Source organism: Salmo salar, chromosome 03, assembly GCF_965601325.2.
Source record: "Salmo salar chromosome 03, fSalSal1, whole genome shotgun sequence".
NCBI classification, from domain to species: Eukaryota; Metazoa; Chordata; class Actinopteri; order Salmoniformes; family Salmonidae; genus Salmo; species Salmo salar.
In genome coordinates this window covers 9240001-9257317 of record NC_138293.1, presented here as the reverse complement: position 1 = coordinate 9257317, position 17317 = coordinate 9240001, and the positions used below count along the sequence as shown (strand labels likewise).

The 17317-nt window shown below is 44.4% G+C and overlaps 1 protein-coding gene across 2 annotated transcripts; it reads right to left on the bottom strand.

The window, feature by feature from the left end:
* Positions 1–3647: 3647 nt before the first annotated feature.
* LOC106597148 (uncharacterized) lies at positions 3648–16360 on the bottom strand. 2 transcript variants are annotated; one of them, XM_045714462.2, is made up of 7 exons: positions 16253–16354; positions 12461–12663; positions 11735–11839; positions 11554–11649; positions 10780–10890; positions 9440–9566; positions 3648–8677 (listed from the first exon to the last, which is right to left on the bottom strand). In XM_045714462.2, the coding sequence occupies exons 1-7, from the start codon at positions 16272–16274 to the stop codon at positions 5796–5798; spliced, it is 3546 nt and encodes a 1181-aa protein (XP_045570418.2). In that variant the 5' UTR covers positions 16275–16354; the 3' UTR covers positions 3648–5795. The 2 variants fall into 2 exon arrangements, with proteins under 2 accessions (XP_045570418.2, XP_045570419.2); XM_045714463.2 differs by lacking the exon at positions 12461–12663 and having other exon boundaries at positions 16253–16360.
* Between the last annotated feature and the right edge of the window lie 957 nt (positions 16361–17317).

Genomic DNA, 17317 nt, shown 5'->3' with positions numbered 1-17317 from the left:
GCTGCTCCTCTCAAGATGAAAGTCTATCTATTTTTGCATTTTATCTCTGGCGCTGTAGTCACACAAAACACAAAAAAGTTTGTCCTTATATAAAAAGAGGGTAAGGTTTGATGCTTTACCATACATGCTAATTACAACAATTAGCATAACATCATTATCAGCAAAGCTGATTGGAGATATGGACTATCCTGCTAGCATACAGTCAACGCAAAAGCCAGAACTATCATCAGAGGTGTAGGTACCGATGTTGAAAGAGAGGGAGGTGAAAATGTACAATTTATTTCAAGGTAAGCTGATGAAAAGTCAAACTTTTTTGAGGGCGTACAAAACTGTATGTATTATTCCCCAAGTTGCTAAGCAACCATCTTTTTAAAATTGTATATATATATATATATATATATATATATATATATGTGTTTATATATATATTTTTTCTTCTTTTCAACAACAGCTTAATACTGATGGTATTAGTATGCAGATACTACACATAACTGACAGGGATTCGTTCATTTGATGTACCAGTTATTTATCAAATCTTGTTAGCTACCAAATGCACCACCAGCCAAGCTGGAATAGCAACGATGTTCACGCTGTAGAAGTTTTACCGCTCCCATCCGCTCTGCCCCGCTCGCTTCTGGGGAGTTTTGCGCATGAGGAAACGTTCCATAACGACAGGTGACAGTAAATTAACAACCTTGGTTTTATACTTCTTCACACACACACACACACACACACACACACACACACTACAGGCACAGATTGTCCATTATATTAATCAGATACTGTAGTGGCCACTCTAACAATGAAAAAGAAATGTCTTCAAAAATGGAAGGCAGTCAATGAGGCAAGATCAAGTTGGACCATTCTAGCCAAAGAGGGCTATACGCGTGTGAACAACCTAAGCATTACGAAACTTCTATTCGATCAAATAAGCCATACCATTTTTGTTAACCAAATTTGACACTTACATTCACCTCCATACAACAACTCCTTGCCTGCTGGAGAATACAGGTATCGCTGTCTCTTCGCCTCTGCTACAGTAGGCAGTATGTAACCTTTCACCAAAATGGAAACAATGCGTCACATTTTCAGACAAAATACATCAATTGTAATACTTATACTACTTGCAAAACTTCAACAACAAAAAAAGTGACAGACAAAATTATATTAAACTACAGCAACTTTATTGGTAGGTCTCGACAAGGAATGAGTTTCTATGAGAGCAACATTACTAACCATCTCACGTCAAAGCTTCCACCGCTGTAGCTACCGCTTCTTCTTCTTTGGTATTATGGCGGTCCGCAAATAAATGTTCTAGGTGTACTATTCTATAGCGTGAATGTATTACACTTCGTGAAAAAAATGCCCTACCAACTAACCCTGCAGCCATTAAAACCTCACCACTATACCAACTAACCCTGCACCCATTAAAACCTCACCACTATAACAACTAACCCTGCACCCATTAAAACCTCACCACTATAACAACTAACCCTGCACCCATTAAAACCTCACCACTATACCAACTAACCCTGCACCCATTAAAACCTCACCACTATACCAACTAACCCTGCACCCATTAAAACCTCACCACTATACCAACTAACCCTGCACCCACTAAAACCTCACCACTATACCAACTCACCCTGCACCCATTAAAACCTCACCACTATATCAACTAACCCTGCACCCATTAAAACCTCACCACTATACCAACTAACCCTGCACCCGTTAAAACCTCACCACTATACCAACTAACCCTGCACCCATTAAAACCTCACCACTATACCAACTAACCCTGCACCCATTAAAACCTCACCACTATACCAACTAACCCTGCACCCATTAAAACCTCACCACTATACCAACTAACCCTGCACCCACTAAAACCTCACCACTATACCAACTCACCCTGCACCCATTAAAACCTCACCACTATATCAACTAACCCTGCACCCATTAAAACCTCACCACTATACCAACTAACCCTGCACCCGTTAAAACCTCACCACTATACCAACTAACCCTGCACCCATTAAAACCTCACCACTATACCAACTAACCCTGCACCCATTAAAACCTCACCACTATATCAACTAACCCTGCACCCATTAAAACCTCACCACTATATCAACTAACCCTGCACCCATTAAAACCTCACCACTATATCAACTAACCCTGCACCCATTAAAACCTCACCACTATATCAACTAACCCTGCACCCATTAAAACCTCACCACTATACCAACTAACCCTGCACCCGTTAAAACCTCACCACTATACCAACTAACCCTGCACCCATTAAAACCTCACCACTATACCAACTAACCCTGCACCCATTAAAACCTCACCACTATATCAACTAACCCTGCACCCATTAAAACCTCACCACTATATCAACTAACCCTGCACCCATTAAAACCTCACCACTATATCAACTAACCCTGCACCCGTTAAAACCTCACCACTATTCCACTACTTTGGCCCTGTCTGATCCTACTCCAGGTCAGCAGCCTTGGAAGACGGGACACTATCGTTCAAAACATCTTGTAACTCTTCTGCAGTAAAATCTCATACACCCAAGTGCTTCTCTGCAGCTGCCCCCACAACATCTATCCTCTGTGATTTACGTTCCATTCCTGCGGTACAGTTGACAACCATGAACGCCAACAACAAAAAAAAACTTACTGGAGGCACATGTTATTCCTATCACTCTCTATTGGCCTCGGCCTACTCACAGGGCTCCTCTTAGGATCCCTCACCCTGGACCCATCTTCCTCTACTACTCTCTTCACTGGCTCAGCATACGACACCTTCTGTACTACTCTGATTCTGGCAACCTGAACTTACCTTTCTCTCACCGGACACCTCTGATCTCCAGCACGATGGGTACCCCTACAGTTAACACACACACACACACACACACCTTTTTCCACCAAGACAACACATTCTTTGTCTCATGTCCCACTGCACACTTCTCACATCTCCTTCCTGCACACTGCTTGCCCCTAAAGGTGTTTGGCATCTCTGGTATTGAGCAGGACTTGGATATGTCTGTGCTATCTGGGATCCTTGGGACGTCCCTAACCTAAACTCTACCTAACCTATTTAACTAGGCAAGTCAGTTAAGAACAAATTCTTATTTACAATGACAGCTTACCCAGGCCAACTTTGCGCCGCCCTATGGGACTCCCAATCACGGCCAGCTGTGATACAGCCTGGAATTGAACCAGGGTCTGTAGTGATGCCTCTAGCACTGAAGTGCAGTACCTTAGACCGCTACGCGACTCGGGAGCACAAAACCTTAACCCTTACCATTTTATAAATGTCTACTTCAATGGGGGGGGGGGGGGGGGGGGTGTAGAGTCGTCCCAAGGATCCCGGATAGCACGGACCAGGTGGATGTATACACAGGAAATAAAGAACCTTTGTTTGTAAGAAGTTTGTAAACACTGGTCTGTGTTCATTAATTGGCTTTAACGTTGTAACCAACGTTGCAGTACCACCTACTGTAACAGTAGCGCACACAAGGAAAGGACAGGGCAGACTGGGAATGGATGGATCATGGACGGTCACATTTCCATCTGAAATGTTTACAACATTGCACCCTCCTGGGCAGAGTTGTGTGGGGAAAAAAGGCTAACAGATTGTGGTGAATGACAATTTATTTTTGTGTTAAATTGCCAGTTGGCAACCCATCCCTTACAGGATTAAATTGACACAAAAATGAGAATAATTCACTGATAACTCAGTGATTATACTTCCTGTGTTCTGTGCAGGTCACGTCGCATAAAGACTGAAGAAATCAACACATTATAGTAAATAGGGTCACAGCACATGAGCATTGGAGGGGTGACAATTTATACTTGTTTACATTCAAAATGCATACGGGTCTACCTCTGTTGTGCTTATTTCAATCTCTCTTGTAGACTTACATATTGTCAATGGGTTGCTGTACAATGCTGACAGAAAACAAAATGCAACATTTGACACAAAACAGAAATTTAAAAAAAACTAAAAAAATACACTGCTCAAAAAAATAAAGGGAACACTTAAACAACACAATGTAACTCCAAGTCAATCACACTTCTGTGAAATCAAACTGTCCACTTAGGAAGCAACACTGATTGACAATAAAGTTCACATGCTGTTGTGCAAATGGAATAGACAACAGGTGGAAATTATAGGCAATTAGCAAGACACCCCCAATAAAGGAGTGGTTCTGCACAGACCACTTCTCAGTTTCTATGCTTCCTGGCTGATGTTTTGGTCACTTTTGAATGTTGGCGGTGCTTTCACTCTAGTGGTAGCATGAGACGGAGTCTACAACCCACACAAGTAGCTCAGGTAGTGCAGCTCATCCAGGATGGCACATCAATGCGAGCTGTGGCAAGAAGGTTTGCTCTGTCTGTCAGCGTAGTGTCCAGAGCATGGAGGCGCTACCAGGAGACAGGCCAGTACATCAGGAGACGTGGAGGAGGCCGTAGGAGGGCAACAACCCAGCAGCAGGACCGCTACCTCCGCCTTTGTGCAAGGAGGAGCAGGAGGAGCACTGCCAGAGCCCTGCAAAATGACCTCCAGCAGGCCACAAATGTGCATGTGTCTGCTCAAATGGTCAGAAACAGACTCCATGAGGGTGGTATGAGGGCCCGACGTCCACAGGTGTGGGTTGTGCTTACAGCCCAACACCGTGCAGGACGTTTGGCATTTGCCAGAGAACACCAAGATTGGCAAATTCGCCACTGGCGCCCTGTGCTCTTCACAGATGAAGCAGGTTCACACTGAGCACATGTGACAGACGTGACAGAGTCTGGAGACGCCGTGGAGAACGTTCTGCTGCCTGCAACATCCTCCAGCATGACCGATTTGGCGGTGGGTCAGTCATAGTGTGGGTTGGCATTTCTTTGGGGGGCCGCACAGCCCTCCATGTGCTCGCCAGAGGTAGCCTGACTGCCATTAGGTACCGAGATGAGATCCTCAGACCCCTTGTGAGACCATATGCTGGTGCGGTTGGCCCTGGGTTCCTCCTAATGCAAGACAATGCTAGACCTCATGTGGCTGGAATGTGTCAGCAGTTCCTGAAAGAGGAAGGCATTGATGCTATGGACTGGCCCGCCTGTTCCCCAGACCTGAATCCAATTGAGCACATCTGGGACATCATGTCTCGCTCCATCCACCAATGCTACGTTGCACCAGGAGTTGGAGGATGCTTTAGTCCAGGTCTGGGAGGAGATCCCTCAGGAGACCATCCGCCACCTCATCAGGAGCATGCCCAGGCGTTGTAGGGAGGTCATACAGGCACGTGGAGGCCACACACACTACTGAGCCTCATTTTGACTTGTTTTAAGGACATTACATCAAAGTTGGATCAGCCTGTAGTGTGGTTTTCCACTTTCATTTTGAGTGTGACTCCAAATCCAGACCTCCATGGGTTGATAAATTGGATTTCCATTGATTATTTTTGTGTGATTTTGTTGTCAGCACATTCAACTATGTAAAGAAAAAAGTATTTCATAAGATTATTTAATTCATTCAGATCTAGGATGTGTTATTTTAGTGTTCCCTTTATTTTTTTGAGCAGTATATATATATATATATATAGACACACACACAAAACTGCTAGATGTTACAAATATGCAAAAAGGGAGAGTAGCAAAAGATGGATGCCAACTTGTCGGTTGACTAGAACCTACAACCAATTGCAAGCCATTAATGTTATCAACTAAATGTTATCAATGTTGAGCGATAAAAACTATAACTGAGTCTGCGTCTCAGAAGTGTGTAAAAGCCAAGAACTAAGAACACGAATCTTGCTGATGTTTCCTCAATGTGTTTTTCCGTTGAAATGTCTTCCCACAAGCCAAACACTTATGAGGCTTCTCTCCTGTGTGCCTCAACATATGTCGTTTTAGATGAGTCTGAGTGAAACAGCGTATTTTACACATTGTGCATGCAAATGGCCGCTCTCCTGTATGACTCTGTTGATGGACTTTCAGGTTACCCTTCAGACTAAAACTTTTGCCACAGTCTGTGCAAATGTACGGCCGTTCTCCTGTGTGTACAAGTGTGTGTTTTTCCAAGTTAGACAGAGATGTAAAATCTTTACCACATGTGTCACATAGATGTCGTCTGTCAATATGAGAGCGAATATGATTGCGTAATTTCTTATCTTCAGCAAATATCTTGCCACAAAACCTACAGGTGAACCCATCTCCTGTGTGACATACCATGTGTGCTTTCATTTTATTTTCACTCGTGTACTGTCCCTGACAATGGGGGCAGGAGAAGACAGCTGTTTGTTCTGTGGGAACATTCTCAGGTACGGCGAGATTACGATGATTTGGCCCACAACCGCTCTTAATTCCCTGATGTCTCTTCAAATCGCTGGCGGTACCAAAGCTCTTTGAACATATGGTGCACAAGAAGGGTCCCTGACCCTGTGAGTGACGTCTCAGATGCTGCATCATGGTCTTTTTATAAGCAAAACATTTTGAGCACAAAGGGCATGTTCTAGACATTAGAGAGGCTGGGGGGGTGGAGATGCCAGGTGGCTGCGTCTGAGTGGGGGGAGCATCGGAGGTTGTTGGGTTCTGGGGTGAAGTGCTGTGGCACTGGGGAATCCCTGTCCCATTATCCCTTGGAACCAGAGAACGGCTTCTGTCCGCTGGATCAACCTCCCCTGGATCAACCTCCCCTGGATCAACCTCCCCTGGATGCCGGTTTGGATCAACCTCCCCTGGATGCTGGTTTGGATCAACCTCCCCTGGATCAACCTCCCCTGGATGCTGGTTTGGATCAACCTCCCCTGGATCAACCTCCCCTGGATGCTGGTTTGGATCAACCTCCCCTGGATCAACCTCCCCTGGATGCTGGTTTGGATCAACCTCCCCTGGATCAACCTCCCCTGGATGCTGGTTTGGATCAACCTCCCCTGGATGCTGGTTTGGATCAACCTCCCCTGGATGCTGGTTTGGATCAACCTCCCCTGGATGCTGGTTTGGATCAACCTCCTCACTCCAGTCTTGCTGTCCTCTCTGAAAGTGAATCTCCTCATACTCCTTTGGCTGGCATTGCTGCAAGTCATTTAAGTGGTTAATGTCTGTGTTGCAAGACTGAGGGATCTCCATCTCATTTCCCCCTGCAGGTAGTTGCTGTTGTCTTTGGTTCATCTCCTGACAAATGTTTGTCTGCGGCTGCGTTGTTTGAGAAGTAATTTTCCTGCACTCTTGACATTTTCTTGAATCTGGAATACTCAAACAATTCTTTGAGTGTTTCTGAAGATCTAATTTGCTTGAGAAACTTTCCCCACAATCGTGGCACAAGCAAGACAGTATATTGTGTTGAAATCTTAGGTGCTTTCTCATGGTCTCTGCAGTATCGAAAGTTTCATTGCACAAAAGACATGTTCTGTAGTCCTTGTAGAACTGTGCCTGAATGGGCAGAGCATTGGAGGTTGTTGGGTTCTGGGATGTAGTGCTTGAGGGCTGCGGTATCACTGCAGCTATAAGTGTGTTGGCCTCTGGGTGTGCCTTCCTGGGGAATTGCTGTTGGTTCACCTCACACTTGTTTGGCTCAGAAAGATCAAAGGACTTATTACACAAAGAGCAACAGAAAAACGTTTTGTGTTTCTTGTGCATCTTCAGGTGTTGACCATGTTGGGATTTAAGGTGCTTTCTCAAATAACTTCTACTATAGACAGTTTTATGACACACACGGCATGTCCTGGCTTTGGCCGACGCTGATAGCTCCGTGCACGCTAGCTCCGTCTGATCCTCCATGGATGCCGTAGATATGTTATCCTCCTTAAAAGATGGCGTAGACATGTTGTCCTCTTCTGGTTGAGCTGCCTCCTCACACACATTCTGCTGATGTTTCTGTAAGTCCTCATGGTGTTCAAAGTCTTGTCCACACTGGGTGCACTTGGAAGGGCTCTGCTCATTGTGAGATCTCATGTGTGCAGTCAAATCCTTTGCTTCGCTGAAAGTCTTTCTACACAAGGAGCATATTTTGACACGCTTGCTTCTTTTAGGCTGCCCTGAGGTAGGGGATGGGTCAGGGGCCAGAGAATACTGAGGTTGACCATCAGAGGGCTCTTCATTGATATTCCACTCACTCTTTTGTGATATGACCTGTCCTCTTCTCTGTCCCACTTTGTCAATCTGAAGCCTCTCTCTCCTCGGTGTTGCAGAGACCTCGGACACAGGTAACAGCATATCAGTAATATCAAGTCTGTGTAGCAGCACTTTGGGCTGACGGAGCCGACAGGAAGTAGACAAACTAGAACTATCCTGCACTTCCTGTTGGCTGCTGTGGGCTTTTCCTTGGATTTTCAGCCCACTGTCAGTGTTAAGGTGGTGAAAATATGTATTATTTTTCATCACTTTTGCTAGCTCTTTACCTGGTGTGTTGTATTTAATGTTTTTCTCTGTAGTTTCATTGTATATATGCCCTACCTCTAAAGAAGAAGACTCCACCTCTTTGTGCATAGGCTCCACCTCTTTGTGCTTAGGCTCCACCTCTTTATTTACAGTTTGGTCTGAATCAATCCCCAGTTCCAACAAAGGGGTCATCTCTGATTCATTGTCAGATGAGACAGGGCTCATACATTGCTGCACAGGTTCTGATTGGACGTCTGGGTCAGCTTTGATTGGGATTTGATTGTCGCCAGAAAACAGACCTGAGGACAGGATGACAAGAAAAGTCAATATATAAAAAATAAACATTAAAGGCTAACATGTTATATCCTCATATGGAGTGGCTGCAGATCCGACTTTTCTAGACCCCTCTTCCCGACGGCTAAAGGTCCAGAAGATTCTGTGCATGTGCGGGATTCTCTAGTCTACGCTGTCTCTCCTCTACTCCTAGAGAACAGGATGCTCTGGTGAATGGTGCATGTTTATTCAAGTTAGATCAAAGTCTGAATAGTATTCTACATAACACAACCAAATATAATAGCATAGTATAACGTTACTAAGCATAGTATAATGCTCACTGTAGGCTACATAATTCAAAACAACACTGTACAACTCAAGAAGATCTAAATGCATATCTCCATGAACTCTGAAATGAAATGGTTGGTATGCAGAGATGCTGCATGGACGTTGCACTGGTAAAACTTTAAGAATTGTCATTCACGTCTGACAGTCAGAAATGTGAAGGGAGGTTTTCTACTAGTAGAGCAGAAGACAGTAGAAGAAGAAAAAAAAGTATATATTAAAACATTAAAGCCAAACATTAAAATGTTACAGGGCTATCTGATAACATTAATTCCTGTCCAAATTGAAGGGAGGTTTTCTACTAGTTTGAGCAGAGACTGTGCGTAAAGTAAAGAATCCCCCACATGTGCAGAAGCTTCGGGACTTTCAGCTGTTGGTCGAGGGGTCCAGAAAAAGTTTCAATCACATAACATTATTTCCTGTCCAAAGCCTATTTCTCCTACCATTGGTGTCTACATGTCCACATATATTGTTGTGGTGCTGGAGAAGGGTCTTCAAAGGCTGAGGGTGGGATACACACTGCACACACTCCTCCAGGACAGAGGGGTCAGGTAGGAACCAAGATGCAGTCTAATGGGAAGAGAGAGAATGGCTTTTAAAAAGACCAATGTATCCCATTTTGTATTATAACATAAAAACACATGTGGTAGCTTTTAAGAAATGTGTCTTTATGCATATTTTCACTCTGTTATAACCATCTAGTTATTCACTTAAAGGGCATTTGTCATTTAAGGACAAATATCTTTGTGCAGTGAATTTTAAAAACAACTGTTATGCAAGTATGCTGCTGAAGGTAATAAGATGTTAGCATGGTCCCTGATGAAGGTAATAAGATGTTAGCATGGACCCTGATGAAGGTAATAAGATGTTAGCATGGTCCCTGGTGAAGGTAATAAGATGTTAGCATGGTCCCTGGTGAAGGTAATAAGATGTTAGCATGGTCCCTGATGAAGGTAATAAGATGTTAGCATGGTCCCTGATGAAGGTAATAAGATGTTAGCATGGTCCCTGATGAAGGTAATAAGATGTTAGCATGGTCCCTGGTGAAGGTAATAAGATGTTAGCATGGTCCCTGTTGAAGGTAATAAGATGTTAGCATGGTCCCTGATGAAGGTAAAAAGATGTTAGCATGGTCCCTGATGAAGGTAAATAAGATGTTAGCATGGTCCCTGATGAAGGTAATAGAGATGTTAGCATGGTCCCTGATGAAGGTAATAAGATGTTAGCATGGACCCTGATGAAGGTAATAAGATGTTAGCATGGTCCCTGATGAAGGTAATAAGATGTTAGCATGGTCCCTGATGAAGGTAAATAAGATGTTAGCATGGTCCCTGATGAAGGTAATAAGATGTTAGCATGGTCCCTGATGAAGGTAATAAGATGTTAGCATGGTCCCTGGTGAAGGTAATAAGATGTTAGCATGGTCCCTGGTGAAGGTATTAAGATGTTAGCATGGTACCTGTTGAAGGTAATAAGATGTTAGCATGGTCCCTGATGAAGGTAATAAGATGTTAGCATGGTCCCTGATGAAGGTAATAAGATGTTAGCATGGTCCCTGATGAAGGTAAATGAAGATGTTAGCATGGTCCCTGATGAAGGTAAATAAGATGTTAGCATGGTCCCTGATGAAGGTAATAGAGATGTTAGCATGGTCCCTGTTGAAGGTAATAAGATGTTAGCATGGTCCCTGATGAAGGTAATAAGATGTTAGCATGGTCCCTGATGAAGGTAATAAGATGTTAGCATGGTCCCTGATGAAGGTATTAAGATGTTAGCTTGGTACCTGTTGAAGGGTTGGTGTCGGAAGCAGCTTCTCCAGCCTGGAGAGGAACTCCCACACCAGAGTCTGCAGTGCTGAGTCATACTTGGGGCCAAATTCCTCTGGAAACACACTCTAACAAACAAGTAGAGGATATTCAGTACTTTTTTTTCTTTTTAAACTTTTACCCTTTTTTCTACCCTATTTTGTGGTATCCAATTAGTTGTTACAGTCTTGTCCCATTGCTGCAACTCCTGTACGGACTCGGGAGAGGCGAAGGTTGTGAGCCGTGCGTCACCCGAAACAAAACCCAACCAAGCCGCACTGCTTCTTGACACAATGCCCACTTAACCCGGAAGCCAGCCGCACCAATGTGTTAGAGGAAACACCGTACACCTGGCGACCGTGTCAACGTGCGCGATGCTCGGCCCGCCACAGGAGTGGGACAAGGCGCGATGGGACAAGGTCAACCCTGCCGGGCCAAACCCTCCCCTAAACCGGACGACGCTGGCCCAAATTGTGCGCTGCCCCATGGGTCTCCCGGGTCGCATCCGGCTGCAACAGAGCCTGGACTCGAACCCAGAAACTCTAGTGGCAAAGCTTAGACCACTGCGCCACTCGGGAGGCCCAATAGTCAGTACTTTTTTTAAATCTAAGTTTCACTTCCTTGTAAAAGCATTCACTCTTGGAGTCATCATCATCAAGGACTCTTGGAAGATTAGAGCAAATGAGGACTAAATGAGATCCTAATCAAATAAAATCTAAAATCATCAGCAGCTCCTTAGTTACAACACTGACCTGAAAGAAGTATTCCTTCTCAACTGGGTATTCCAGCAGAGTTTGAATCAGCTTCAGGAAGTTTGATTCTGACGCTTCCACCTCTGGATCAGAAATCTACAGCAAGTATGGATAGCTCAGTCAATAAATTCAACTAAGTAGCAGCGTTACAAGTTGTGATCTGTTACTGGGTAGTACTAACCTCCTTGTCCCTATGAGTGATGATACAGGTCTTCATCCTGTTCAGGTGTGGCTGGATAGTCTCAGGGTTGGCTAGGTGATCAGAGCGACACAACTCCAGAACCAGCTGATGAAGTAAAAGTTCAATTTGTTATGAATGCAATTAAAATTGGTCTGGTGGGTGGGACAACAAAAATAGAAACAGTATATTGGGAGTGTATTCACTAGGAAGCAAATGGTCTGAAACAGGGAGGGACCCATATGAATGTGTCCAATAAGAAAGTAGTTTGTGTTGCAAAAACGTTTTGCTAAAATAAGATAGTACTTTATTAATCCCACAGAGGGGAAATTTGATTGCACAATACATCACCAATAAATACACCAGAAAAATACACTAAAAGCAGCACATCAATGATTATTAGGGTGTGTGTATATAGTCCTGTTCCACTGTATGTACAAGAGGGTAACCTGTACAAGTGTGAGGTGTGAAATGGAAATGTGTTTTTTGCATATCCCACTCCCCCTGAGATGCACCTTAGAGTTAATTGCCTTGCTCATAACTAGTGGGCCTGGTGATTCGGTTACTGGCCCAAAGCCCCTAACCCACCAGGCTACCTGTTGCCCGTAAGGGTTTGTGTTTAAAAAGCCTCATAGAATATGGTACGGTACTATGGTGTACACGTCAGGAGATGAGAGTTGAGGAACTCTGGAGGCTCCCTCGTCTCCACCCATCAGCACCATCTCTCACCTGTGCTCGCAGGCCCATGATGAGTTGGACTCTCTCCCTGTAACTCATCATATCAGGAACTATCTCCAACACAGTGGTGACAAACTCCTCCACCAACCCGTAGTCCATTACGTCTCTCTGCTGAACAACTTGCCATAGAGCTGCAGACACCAGCCGCAGTGGAGGAACTAACAGACGCAGAGATGATAGGGGGAGAGGGAGACCTACAGCAGACACATTCAGTTAGCTGGATAACAGAGATGATAGGGGGACCTACAGCAGACACATTCAGTTAGCTGGATAAAAGAGATGATAGGGGGACCTACAGCAGACACATTCAGTTAGCTGGATAACAGAGATGATAGGGGGAGAGGGAGACCTACAGCAGACACATTCAGTTAGCTGGATAACAGAGATGATAGGGGGACCTACAGCAGACACATTCAGTTAGCTGGATAACAGAGATGATAGGGGGAGAGGGAGACCTACAGCAGACACATTCAGTTAGCTGGATAACAGAGATGATAGGGGGACCTACAGCAGACACATTCAGTTAGCTGGATAACAGAGATGATAGGGTGAGAGGGAGACCTACAGCAGACACATTCAGTTAGCTGGATAACAGAGATGATAGGGAGACCTACAGCAGACACATTCAGTTAGCTGGATAACAGAGATGATAGGGGGAGAGGGAGACCTACAGCAGACACATGCAGTTAGCTGGATAACAGAGATGATAGGGGGACCTACAGCAGACACATTCAGTTAGCTGGATAACAGAGATGATAGGGGGAGAGGGAGACCTACAGCAGACACATTCAGTTAGCTGGATAACAGACATGATAGGGGGACCTACAGCAGACACATTCAGTTAGCTGGATAACAGAGATGATAGGGGGAGAGGGAGACCTACAGCAGACACATTCAGTTAGCTGGATAACAGAGATGATAGGGGGACCTACAGCAGACACATTCAGTTAGCTGGATAACAGAGATGATAGGGGGAGAGGGAGACCTACAGCAGACACATTCAGTTAGCTGGATAACAGAGATGATAGGGGGAGAGGGAGACCTACAGCAGACACATTCAGTTAGCTGGATAACAGACATGATAGGGGGACCTACAGCAGACACATTCAGTTAGCTGGATAACAGAGATGATAGGGGGAGAGGGAGACCTACAGCAGACACATTCAGTTAGCTGGATAACAGAGATGATAGGGGGACCTACAGCAGACACATTCAGTTAGCTGGATAACAGAGATGATAGGGGGAGAGGGAGACCTACAGCAGACACATTCAGTTAGCTGGATAACAGAGATGATAGGGGGACCTACAGCAGACACATTCAGTTAGCTGGATAACAGAGATGATAGGGGGACCTACAGCAGACACATTCAGTTAGCTGGATAACAGAGATGATAGGGGGACCTACAGCAGACACATTCAGTTAGCTGGATAACAGAGATGATAGGGGGAGAGGGAGACCTACAGCAGACACATTCAGTTAGCTGGATAACAGACATGATAGGGGGACCTACAGCAGACACATTCAGTTAGCTGGATAACAGAGATGATAGGGGGAGAGGGAGACCTACAGCAGACACATTCAGTTAGCTGGATAACAGACATGATAGGGGGACCTACAGCAGACACATTCAGTTAGCTGGATAACAGAGATGATAGGGGGAGAGGGAGACCTACAGCAGACACATTCAGTTAGCTGGATAACAGAGATGATAGGGGGAGAGGGAGACCTACAGCAGACACATTCAGTTAGCTGGATAACAGAGATGATAGGGGGACCTACAGCAGACACATTCAGTTAGCTGGATAACAGAGATGATAGGGGGAGAGGGAGACCTACAGCAGACACATTCAGTTAGCTGGATAACAGACATGATAGGGGGACCTACAGCAGACACATTCAGTTAGCTGGATAACAGAGATGATAGGGGGACCTACAGCAGACACATTCAGTTAGCTGGATAACAGACATGATAGGGGGAGAGGGAGACCTACAGCAGACACATTCAGTTAGCTGGATAACAGACATGATAGGGGGACCTACAGCAGACACATTCAGTTAGCTGGATAACAGAGATGATAGGGAGACCTACAGCAGACACATTCAGTTAGCTGGATAACAGACATGATAGGGGGACCTACAGCAGACACATTCAGTTAGCTGGATAACAGAGATGATAGGGGGACCTACAGCAGACACATTCAGTTAGCTGGATAACAGACATGATAGGGGGACCTACAGCAGACACATTCAGTTAGCTGGATAACAGACATGATAGGGGGACCTACAGCAGACACATTCAGTTAGCTGGATAACAGACATGATAGGGGGACCTACAGCAGACACATTCAGTTAGCTGGATAACAGAGATGATAGGGGGACCTACAGCAGACACATTCAGTTAGCTGGATAACAGAGATGATAGGGGGACCTACAGCAGACACATTCAGTTAGCTGGATAACAGAGATGATAGGGGGACCTACAGCAGACACATTCAGTTAGCTGGATAACAGAGATGATAGGGGGACCTACAGCAGACACATTCAGTTAGCTGGATAACAGAGATGATAGGGGGACCTACAGCAGACACATTCAGTTAGCTGGATAACAGAGATGATAGGGGGAGAGGGAGACCTACAGCAGACACATTCAGTTAGCTGGATAACAGAGATGATAGGGGGACCTACAGCAGACACATTCAGTTAGCTGGATAACAGAGACCTTCCTATAGTCCTGTTCTTTGATAACCCTTTCTTGGCAGGTATCTTATGAGTAGTCCAAGGAAAAATTATAAGATCCGATGACCGTATCGGTAATGTGTTTTCTGACCCACCCATGGTCGTATTCCCGCGGTGCAGATATCTCAGAGATCAATTGGTAAAAACTCTGATTTACCACCCCAAAATACACCTACACAACGTCTATTTGCGCCTCTTCCGGATGGCAACTACAAGTGTAATGGATGCGCTCAATGCAATGGCACTTACAAATGTAGATCCTTCAAACACCCCCAAACAGGGAAACAGATCCCAAACAATGTTGTTATCAAGTGCTCCACTAAGGCAGTTATTTATCTTATAACTTGTCCTTGTGGTAAAAATGATGTGGGTAAAACGAAGCGCACATTAAAAGTACGAATCTCAGAGCATCGTAGCACCATTCTTGTGATTTTGCTAGTCATTGTAAATGTTTGTAGGCTTATGTAGACAAATTGTATCTATGATCGTATATCCATTTATGTTTTTTATATGTTCTATTTATATCTGTAAAGCAACCAATGATATCAAGCCACACCGGGCCATGATTACAGACACCTGTGTGTCCTTTGACACTATATAAACTAGTGACCTGCAGTTTTTGTCATTATACCCTGAGAAAGACAGCTTGTCTGTCCAAACGGTGGTTATTACATTATTACATCTGAACTCCTAGAGTGTGAGGCTCTGTTTTTCTTTTTCAAGCGTTATATTCCGCTAGCCAGCACCTCGCCTAAACAGGTGTGCGTTTCTTTCACCTCCAGGTCAAGTATTTCTCTCTGATTTCTACTATATGAACAGATAACTTACAGCTGGTTGGTGGAAATGTGACTTAAATGCCTCTAAATATCAGACTCGTGAGATTATGCAAACTGAACTTCAAAATTGCTTTACACTTCAAACCCTCAAAGAACGTGCCGCCAAAATGTAAACGACGGAGCGTATAAATAACGTTTTCAGACATTATACACCAAATGTATGCTAGGTCTCGACAAGGAATGAGTTTCTATGAGAGTAACTTTACTAACCGTCTCTCGTCAAAGCTTCCATCCGATGCCGTTTTTTGCATTTGCAACTAAATAGCGTTGGGCATCTCTGGCATTGAACAGGATTTGGATGTAAACACGGGAAATAAAGAACCTTTGTCGTAAAAAGGTCGTAAACACTGGTCTCTGTTCATTCATTGGCTGAAACGTCGTAACCAACGTTGCACCGCCACCTACTGTACTTTTTATTCAGAACATTGGGCCCTCCTGGGCAGAGTTTTACCACACATTTACTGAACAAATATACAGTAATTCATGTTTGGGGGAAAAAAGGCTTACATTTTGTGGCTTTCCCAACAGTTAATTATTCTGTTGTGTGTAACATGTATGGGGCAAAGTGGACATTCATTACTGGATAGTAACACATTGTGAAACACCATATTTATTTTTAACCCTTATTTTAAATTTGCTGAGAACACATTCTCATTTACAGCATCAACCTGGGGAATAGTTACAGGGGAGAGGAATGAGAATTGGAACCTGGGGATGATTAGGTGACCATGATGGTATGAGGGCCAGATTTGGGAATTTAGCCAGGACACCAGGGTTAACACCCCTACAATAAGTGCCAGGGGATCTTTAGTGACTACAGAGAGTCAGGACATCCATTTAACATCCCATCCAACAGATGGCACCTTACAAAGGGCAATGTCACCAAACATTGCCCTGGGATATTATTTTTAGACCAGAGGAAACAGTGCCTCCTACTGGCCCTCCAACACCACTTCCAGCAGCATCTGGTCTCCCATCCAGGGTCCAACCATGACCAACCCTGCTTAACCTCAGAGGAAAGCCAGCAGTGGGATGGTATGCTGCTTGTAACATGAACCATATAGCTTCTTACATCCTTTGCAAGTCATATCTTAACAGCAATAGCAACAGGCATAAGCTTTCGGACATATCTAGAGGTAAACCCAGCTCTATGCTTCTCTTATAACAAAATGGAGGGGTGAAAAAATCTATTTGTTTACATTCAAAATGCATATGGACTACTTATTTTGTGCTTATTTCAATCGTGTAGACTTGCATTTGCAGTTTGTAAAGGAT